The 10,000-nt window shown below is 36.8% G+C and overlaps 2 protein-coding genes across 2 annotated transcripts in view; both read right to left on the bottom strand.

The window, feature by feature from the left end:
- LOC113655506 (polymeric immunoglobulin receptor-like) overlaps nt 1–9,124 on the bottom strand; it is an 11,437-nt gene extending 2,313 nt beyond the window's left edge. The window contains exons 1-19 of the mRNA XM_047806750.1: nt 8,998–9,124; nt 8,451–8,762; nt 8,074–8,373; nt 7,911–7,992; nt 7,655–7,677; nt 7,529–7,565; nt 6,903–7,000; nt 5,656–5,711; nt 5,094–5,150; nt 4,944–5,006; nt 4,562–4,612; nt 4,375–4,464; nt 2,322–2,346; nt 1,897–2,211; nt 1,514–1,819; nt 713–752; nt 493–584; nt 181–221; nt 31–84 (exon numbers count right to left, since the gene is read on the bottom strand). Coding sequence (XP_047662706.1) covers nt 31–84; nt 181–221; nt 493–584; nt 713–752; nt 1,514–1,819; nt 1,897–2,211; nt 2,322–2,346; nt 4,375–4,464; nt 4,562–4,612; nt 4,944–5,006; nt 5,094–5,150; nt 5,656–5,711; nt 6,903–7,000; nt 7,529–7,565; nt 7,655–7,677; nt 7,911–7,992; nt 8,074–8,373; nt 8,451–8,762; nt 8,998–9,058 — 2,103 coding nt within the window. The 5' untranslated portion in view covers nt 9,059–9,124. The remainder of the gene's footprint in view (nt 1–30; nt 85–180; nt 222–492; nt 585–712; nt 753–1,513; nt 1,820–1,896; nt 2,212–2,321; nt 2,347–4,374; nt 4,465–4,561; nt 4,613–4,943; nt 5,007–5,093; nt 5,151–5,655; nt 5,712–6,902; nt 7,001–7,528; nt 7,566–7,654; nt 7,678–7,910; nt 7,993–8,073; nt 8,374–8,450; nt 8,763–8,997) is intronic.
- LOC125139920 (polymeric immunoglobulin receptor-like) overlaps nt 3,985–10,000 on the bottom strand; it is a 19,925-nt gene continuing 13,909 nt past the window's right edge. The window contains exon 13 of the mRNA XM_047806084.1: nt 3,985–4,464. The gene's annotated coding sequence lies outside the window, so the exon portion shown is untranslated. The remainder of the gene's footprint in view (nt 4,465–10,000) is intronic.

Here is a 10,000-nt window from a genome sequence, read left to right on the forward strand (position 1 = left end):
ATTTTAAGATTTTCGTAATGAAAGCAATACCTCATTTGGATGGCCCTGTGACAAAACCGTATCACAAACCACATCAGCATTTATCTGTGTAAAAAAGGAACAACAGTTAACAAAAACTGTCAGTTTTTTTGCTTATGCAATGCAGGGAACTACATGAATCGTATGAAGTATAACACATACCGGACTGTGACTATATCCTTTGTTTGCAGCTAAAAGTTCAGCTGAAAAAAAAAAAGAAAAGAAAAAGTAAATACTAGAACTGCTTCTCTTTTTCTAGAAGTAACAAGAAATTAAAATTTTTAATACATATTTATTTATTATCTTGACATAAAGTGGAGAGTGGATACAGATATGTTAAAATAGTAAATACGTACCACAGGGATTGTTGGGAAACCATTACATAAAGTGGAAAGAAACAAAAAAATATATTTATACACATATTCATTGCAAAATATCGATTTTTTTAAAAAGTATAAAAAAAAGCCTACTGACTGCGTTTCTGTTTAAGCTTCCAGATGCCCAAACCAACCACCACGAGCAGCAACAAGAGTCCAGAGATGATGCCAAGAGTCAGTAAAGTGTCACTGATGTGTGATTGGAGACGTTGAAAATGTTTACAGAGTAATTTTTCATTATTAGTGATCTAATAATTCTATGTATGAATAAATTCTACACATTTGGTTGCAGGGGTATAAAATATCTCAGTACTTACAAATGATATGGATTGTTTTTTGTGTGTTTTTCAGGCAGACCTGAATGGATTAAACATAAAGGAAATTATATACAGTACTGTCAGTGTTGGCATTTAAACATAAAGTTTCAGTTTTATTTTGATGTTGTTTTTTAATTCAGAGGAACAGGAACATTTCAACCTCATGAATGTTTACTAAAATTATGAACTCTTTTAACTGACTAGCAAGAACCAGCCTGACCAACAAATTCTAAAAGGGTTTGCTAGCATTAGCTGGTTTAGTTGGTCTTCTTACCTTGTCCTTTAGTCTTTTCTACAGTGGTTAATTGCTCTCATGAGCTGGTCCACTTAAGCAGTTTGTTAGTATTAAAAGCCCCTCTAAACCCATAACTAACCAACTAGAACCAAGCTATAATACCATTCTGACAATCTAGGCTGGTCATCATGTCCAACTGGAACCAGCTGGAGCAGCTAGTAGCAGATTATCCATTTTGAGACCATTTTAAGTCCAAAACTGCCCTAAAATGATTAAATATGATCAGCTAGAATCAGCCTCTATGTGTTCAAAACCTCTAAAAACCTTTATACCACACTAAATAGAACCAGACCCCAAAGCACCACTAAAACCACTAAACTAGAGCTTGATCAGCTAGAATTAGCCTGACCATCCAGACTGGTCAACAGGCTACTCAGATTCTAAGTGTCCATAATCCCAATTCATCAAACCAGACCAACTTTACTTGCTGAGGCTGGTGGCAAATGAAATACAGTCTTCTGGCATGAAGAATGTACAACCAATGTTTTATTAATCATATGTAATACCTGAAGTTTCACTACCGACACTGATGTGTACAGGAACCTGTAGATCTCCTGCACTGCACCAGTACCATCCAGCATCACTCTTCTGCAGTCTGCTCATCCTCACACTGACGATTCCTCTCCCATCATCACTGATGTACACTGCTGAATTCTGTGATGTTTCAGTCCTCACTGTGTTGCATTGTTCGTCTTTAAATCTGCACCACTGCTTCTGTGTATTCTGATACGCAGCACTGTAGAGACACTGGACTGTGACGCTGCCTCCTTCCTCACCTCTCACTCTGCTCTCGCTCATTGACAGATCAGGATCTGAATAAATAGGCAGTAAATGAGTGGTGTAAGGGAATTTATAACAATTATAATTCTGACTCATTTCAGTTTCTTACCTTGACTAAGCGTCAGGTACAAATAATCACGGTCATCCGGCTGCCATTTATCCCCAATTTCTGCAGCACACCAACCCGTTCCAGACTCAGAGACAGAGTTCAGTTCCACTGTGAACAAATTCTGCTCTGGAAGATCAATGACTGATGGATTTCCACTTGAGTTTGCATAGGCTACGATACTGCAGGTAGACCAATGGTACCCTTTGCACCAGAATTTATTGTTCGCTTTGTACTTCTCATCATAAAGACATGGAATAGTGACAGATCCTCCTCTTTTTACAGCTACATGTTTCAGTGTCCTCATGCTCTCTACCTCTGCAAGCAAGCCACATTAGGAAGCAGTATTAGCGTTACTCAGATACTGAATCAGGACGATCAGAACATTCAGGAATCACTGTGTCACTACTGAGGTACATTTAATCTACCAGTGATGAAAGCTGTTAACAGCCACTGCTCCATGAAAGGAAATAAACAACAAGAGCTTCTTTAACCCTTTAGAAAATGAAGGATACCCAGACAGTATATGAGAATGATAGAGATTTAGTCTTACCTGATATACAGAGGAAAAACCCAAGGAGAGTTACAGAAACACATAGTGAGTAAAAGCTCATGTTTCTCTAAAAGACTTGTATAACAAATACACTTCCTACTTGTGGCTGATGTAACTTTGTACTAGTTGACTTCCTGTTTTTTCTTTTTTGTCTCATTCTGTTACATGCTTTTCGAAAACCGGTAGCAGAATGTTGGAAGTTCCAGGGTCCAATAATATTGTAATAAATGCATACATACACAAATACAGATAGTCAAAAATAATTGAAATAATAAATAAATTGAAATATTTTTATTACGTTCACAGAAGAACTGATGTTTCCGGGTCATAATTGTGAAAAAATCTTGTAAAAATAGTCACACTCATCTGCAGTCAGTTCTGCAGTCAGTACAGAGTCTGTTCTGTCTCTTTCTATATTTTCATTAAAATAAATAAAACTTAGTTGCTACCAGGAAGTTTATCAGGTTTCAACCAATGACTATTTTTGGCAATGAAATATTGGAGATATTTTTTTTACATTTACATTTACATTTACAGCATTTGGCAGACGCCCTTATCCAGAGCGACGTACATAAGTGCTTAAATCTCTAACACTGAATACATTAATGCTGGTTCACTGGGTTACATACTTAAGATACCATGAGTTTAAAACATTTGTTCAAAGTTACAATGAAAAAGTGTCAAAGGTTTTTTTTTTTGTTTTTTTTTTTTTTTTTTAAATGCAAAAGATATGGAAAGAAGTGCTAGTTGAAGTGTTTCCTGAATAAGTAGGTCTTCAACCGCCGCTTGAAAATAGCCAGTGACTCAGCTGTCCGGACCTCTATGGGAAGTTCATTCCACCACCTTGGTGCCAGAACAGAGAAGAGTCTTGTAGTATACTTGCCTTTTACCCTGAGAGATGGTGGAACCAGTCGAGCAGTGCTGGTAGATCGGAGGGTGTGGGGTGCAGTGCAAGGAATGATGAGGGCTTTGAGGTAAGAGGGAGCTGGTCCATTTTTGGCTTTGTAGGCCAGCATCAGTGTTTTGAATCGGATGCGTGCAGCTACCGGAAGGCAGTGGAGGGATCGCAGCAGCGGGGTGGTATGCGAGAACTTTGGCAGGTTGAAAACAAGCCGGGCAGCTGCATTTTGGATCATTTGTAGAGGACGGATTGCGTTCATAGGTAGACCTGCCAGCAGTGCATTGCAGTAATCCAGTCTAGAAATGACAAGAGACTGAACAAGTACCTGGGCAGCCTGTGTGGACAAAAATGGCCGAATCCTTCTAATGTTGTAGAGAAGAAACCGACATGAGCGAGTCACATTAGCAACATGAGAGGAAAAGGACAGTTGATTGTCCATGGTTACCCCAAGGTTGTGAGCTGTGGCTGAAGGGGAGATCAGATCATTGTGCAAGGATATAGCAAGATCATGATCTGGGGATGAATCACCTGGGATGAACAGCAGTTCAGTTTTGCTAGGATTGAGCTTTAACTGAGTTATTTTATTGGATATATTGGATTTTTTTTAAAGATATGGTAAACATGCAGTACATTTTATTTACAATATTAAACTTCAGTTCATGGCAAGTTTTGATTGATTTGGTTTATTCACACAACAAATTTTAAATCCTGTCACAATGTAAAAAGGAGTAATGTGAGAACACAACCAGTTGTCACCCAGAGGGAGCCCTGTAGACCATGTGAACAGAAATGATAAGAGTTAATGTAAAAGAATTTGGAGTTAAAATATAATAAAAATAAAAACATGAAATATAAACACTATGAATTTCAGATCAAACAAAAGACAAAAAAATGAAAGTACAGAAGAGAATAAGTGAAATCTGATAGCTACAGTGAGGAAACTGTTATTTTTCTGAATGACTGAGGGTCATGTGACTGTGATGTAAGTCTGTGGAGTGAGTGTGGGGCATGTTGTCCTTGTCCTGACTGGGATTTTATCTGTAAGGATGTTGAGGATGGACACACGACCCAGTAGAGATCCCTGAGGCCCCACAGCCAGTGGACAGTAAGTCATCCTCTAAAGGGAATAAATACAATCGCGGTGTGAAAGGTTTGTAATTTTACTTTACATATTTGAGTGGGTTAAGTATACATTTTTAATCACAAACCTCTTACTGGTAAACATTGCTGTAGAGGGTCTCATTAGTGACATCATTTGGAGAAACCTAGAACAGGATATGAATAAAGTCCCTGGCAGATTAGTGAGTAAAGTGTTTATTATGGATTTATACACTTAGATCTAGAATTGTTTTAAATTATTATAATTATAAATCCAAGCATTTTATTATTACTACATGAAGTGAAATTCAGAGATTCTTGGTTAGGACAAAAACAATCACAGGAATGCTTCATAAATTTAAACAGACTTTATGAGACATTGCATCATCAGAGTATAAATACAGAAACTAATATGAAACCCAGAACAGATGAAGACAATAGGATAACAAATCAGTAATAGAAATATGTAGAATTGGATCAATGGATTGCCATCTTTACCTTTGTAGCCACAGTGCTGTATATAATCGAGTCTTCAGCAGTACAAGTGGGCTTATTCTTAGCCTAAACCACCAAGAACAACAAGAACAACAACAATAATCATCATTATTTTCATTTAAATGCAGAATTGTACCAATGTATTGATCTTACCTTTGGCTTAGAAACAGCAACTGTGCTGTATACAATGGAGTCTTCATCAGTGTTTGGCTGTTTCACACACACACACACACACACACACACACACACACACACACACACACACACACACACACACACACACACACACACACACACACACACACACACACACACACACACACACACACACACACACACACTTCTCATTATAAAGTATTATTATTAATACAGTTTATTAATTCTACGATTCACATTAATGTAATCTGAACTCACTTAACCTATTAACATATTTTATTTATTTTTTATTTTCATTTTTTAATTTTATCTTTATTAAATATAAACTGCAAAAATATGTAAAATGTTAAAACTGCTATCCCTCTGGGGTATGTTTGTGGCCAGAGAATGAATGTTTAAATTTCGTCTTTCCTGTAAACAGTTGTAAGATCTCTCAGTCTGAAAGGATTTTATTTACTGTTAAGTAACAGCACTGATGAGAAATTGTGGTGATGATGTTCATTAAAAGTGCTAAAAGATACTAAAGGCACTGAAATAAGACATAAGACACAGTACTAACTGTGGGAACAGTGGTGTCATTGCTCCTCTCTCTGATCCTGGTTTGATTCTTTAACTCTGGAATAGAGAATTAATAAATAAATAAAAATAAATTTACACATAGTCAACTGAATTCAGTTTTTATTGAATTGTATTCAATTAAAACAATAAACAAACAAACAAACAAATAAACAAATAATACATTTGTGCCACTAGAGGGCACCATCACCTCACCTATATTTACATTTAAATTCTTCCTAATCTTTACACTCATGTTCTGTGTACATCTGTGGAGCTCAAACATTTTCTGCTAACTTTGGCTGATTTTCAAGCCCCATCTGTCCTCCATCACCCCACGAAATGGTGATGAAATACTCCAAGTTTACAAGGTCTAATTTATTGAAAAATCAAGTTCTAAATCAATAAAATCAAATAGCATGAAGTTCCAAAATAGAAGAACTAAAAGTGCAGTCGTGTTTCACTTTATGTTGAGTTAAAACACACATGGGTCTGGGTTTTGTCGGGTTTTTGGTGTTTGTTTGTGGTCCATGTCACACATTTAGACACTGATGTTGTTATGCCCACTACATACACTACTGCCTCTCTATGTGAAGGTTTTTAAGATTGTTCTGTTGTAAATATCTTCCTGACATTAAACTGTCATTTTCTAGCTATTTTTCCTTCCGGTGCCCTAAATGATGTTTTACTTTAAGTGCTTTACTGGCTCATTTGTTTGTTTATGGTTGCTTTGAGTGTATTAACTTTATTATCAATAAAGAAAACTATTAATAAAGATAGACACAAAAACATCCTTTGCCCTGTCATGCCTTTATTCCCCACTATGGGGCGACAATAAGAACCGCGGGACTACAGGGTTCAGAAAGCTCATAACCAGCCATCAACATTATCTCCAGAGGAAAAAGACAAGTGATATTTATGACATTACAGACAAATACAGTGTAAAGGCTCAGACTGTAATAACTGGTGAGTTTACAATCAGTGTATGTGACTTTCTTCCCCTCTGTTCTCCTGTTTTCTATTTGCCCACAGATTCTAGGTGCACTGTGTTTGACTCCTGACTGATTTATCTGACTGTCAAACCTTTGAATCTGTCCTCTGGCTGTATGAACACTGTATTATATTTGATTGTGTTGAATTTCTTGTTAATGAACCTCCAGTGAATGGATTTTCACATCTCAGACCTGCGCATTTGAAATAATAGAAGAATGAGAACTAATTCAAAACTACAGACACACCAGGGACACTTACCACATTTCTTTCTGAGCATACAGATGATGATGACCAGTATCACCAGTGGCAGAAGAAGGGCCACCAGGTACCAATGGTTCAGGGTCCAAACCAAACTACTGACAAACATTTGAAGCATTATTTAGCACAGACTGGCTGAATCAACTGCAGTGAAAATATTCATTAAATCAGTTCACCATTAATCATCATGCATTAATAATCCTTCATCATCAGTAGTTAAATATCCTATTGGCATGTTCTCTAGTTAGGCAGAAGTGTAAAGTATCAAACTATTACAACATTTACAAATAATTTAAATGTTCTACTTTAATAAAGTACTGTACCAAGAGTACATGTAGTTATTTTATTACTTTATACCTGTGGTGTAAATTGTCATAAAATATAAAATTATATTAGTAGAAAATTTTCTTTCCTAAATCTGGTACTCATTGATTTCATGTGTATTTACATAAGATCATGTGACATGAGAAAATTTCAACAAGCAAGAAATTATCATGTAATGTTCACATGTTTGTCTTTGAATAAAGCACCAAATGTACATGTCTCTAAAACTGCAGAGAAAAACATCATGGTCTAATGTGTTCAACATTTTCTGTGAGAGAGAATAATGATGTGTTTGTACTAACGTGGTTTCATTACGGCTGGAAACTGAATTCACAAACACTGTGGGTGAGAAATAACTAAAATTAGTAACATGTGTTAAGATTAACTGATACACTAATTTTCTTCCAAATATGTAAATCTGATGTTACCTGAATTGTGCTTTGAGTCAGATCTGTTTACAACATAGAAAAATAAAGTAAGTTTGGTCACTTGAAATATTTTTCCTTCATTCATATACATTAGCTCATGGTGATTGCCTCACAGACAGATTTATAGTGATATCTAATTTTTTATGAGGTTTATTTTTCACATCACTTCCATCTTTGAAAAAGTTCATAAACATAAAGCACGTAAAACTGCAGATGAAAACACCATGCCTAAATAACATGAAGCTTTCCTACTTACGTGAATGTGTTGTCTTGATGAGCGGTTGTAGTCACTGTTGTAGTCACTGTTGTAGTCACTGTTGTAGTATTTGATGTAGTGACTGTTGTCAAAACAAAGTAAAATAATCAGTGTGATTTCTGTCTCATCATTTGTTAAAGTTGATCAGTGTTTGTGATAATACCTGGAGGTGGATCACTGACACTGATGTGAACAGGAACCTGCAGATCTCCTGCACTGCACCAGTACCATCCAGCATCACTCTTCTTCAGTCTGCTCATCTTCACACTGAAGGATCTTCTCCCATCATCACTGATGTACACTGCTGAATTCTGGGATGTTTCAGTCCTTACTGTTTTGCATTGTCCATCTTTAAATCTGCACAACTGCTTCTGTTTATTCTGATACGCAGCACTGTAGAGACACTGGACTGTGACGCTGCCTCCTTCCTCACCTCTCACTCTGCTCTCCCTCACTGACAGATCTGAATAAATAGGCAGTAAATGAGTGGTGTAAGGGAATTTATAACAATTGTAATTCTGACTCATTTCAGTTTCTTACCTTGACTAAGCGTCAGGTACAAATAATCACGGTCATCTGGCTGCCATTTATCCCCAATTTCTACAGCACACCAACCCGTTCCAGACTCAGAGACATTCAGTTCCACCGTCAACAAATTCTGCTCTGGATGATCAATGACTGATGGATTTCCACTTGAGTTTGCATAGGCTACGATACTGCAGGTAGACCAATGGTACCCTTTGCACCAGAATTTCTTGTTTGCTTTGTACTGTTCTTCATAAAGACATGGAATAGTGACAGATCCTCCTCTTTTTACAGCTACATTTTTCAGTGTCCTCATGCTCTCTACCTCTGCAAGCAAGCCACATTAGGAAGCAGTATTAGCGTTACTCAGATACTGAATCAGGACGATCAGAACATTCAGGAATCACTGTGTCACTACTGAGGTACATTTAATCTATCAGTGATGAAAGCTGTTAACAGCCACTGCTCCATGAAAGGAAATAAACAACAAGAGCTTCTTTAACCCTTTAGAAAATGAAGGATACCCAGACAGTATATGAGAATGATAGAGTTTTAGTCTTACCTGATATACAGAGGAAAAACCCAAGGAGAGTTACAGAACCACATAGTGAGTAAAAGCTCATGTTTCTCTAAGAGACTTGTATAACAAATACACTTCCTACTTGTGGCTGACGTTAATTTGTACTAGCTGACTTCCTTTTTTTCTTTTTTTTTTATCTCATACTGTTACCCCCTCTAAAAAAGGCACAAATAATTGAATATATCAATTGAGGTTTAAATTAAAGTCAGTGTTGAACAAGTCACAGGTAATAATTGCAAGAAAATAATGATCACAGAGATCACAAGACCCAATGATCACATTTGTACACAGAGACCCTGCACCATCACAGGGAATCATTTGCACTTTTTAAGTGACTGATGTCTCTGGATCACAGTTTCTGAAATGCATTATAGGTTATATGGTTTAACAACCAGGTTATAACTGTAAAAAGAGCTCTTAAAATTAGAGCACAACCTCAGAAATCGGTAATTTTTGCTGACATTCGTCTCAGTGTTTTATATTTGATGTATGGAAGCCAGTATGGGGGAAAATATAACAATGTGGTGGTTTGGGAGAACATACAGTAGGAAGGTTTTAAACAAGTCCTGCAGCTGCATTCAGGATCAGTTGTAGAGGTGGAATGGTGCTCAGAGGCAGACCTGCCAGGAGCGAGGTGCAGTAGTCCAGCTTCTTATATTCTCAATGTCACAGAGATCATGTTCTTCAGTTGTCTGCGATACAGAACATCTCTGGCTCTCTGAAACAGAAAACACACCAGGGGTCAATCACAGTGTGTATTACAGCTCACCAGGTTACACAGAACAATAAAGAGACGAGACATGAACATGCATCCTGTCATTGTGATCATATTTGAATGATAATTATGTGAAATGTCTTATATAATTTGATTGGTTGATGTCAGCCCTGTTCTAGAAGTATCACAGCCATCTTTGTAAAGCTGCTTTTGGATAAGATCAATGATACAGTTGTTTAATTAAATCTCAATGTGTTTTTAATCAAAATA

The sequence above is a fragment of the Tachysurus fulvidraco genome, chromosome 22 (assembly GCF_022655615.1).
Source record: "Tachysurus fulvidraco isolate hzauxx_2018 chromosome 22, HZAU_PFXX_2.0, whole genome shotgun sequence".
Lineage (NCBI taxonomy): Eukaryota > Metazoa > Chordata > Actinopteri > Siluriformes > Bagridae > Tachysurus > Tachysurus fulvidraco.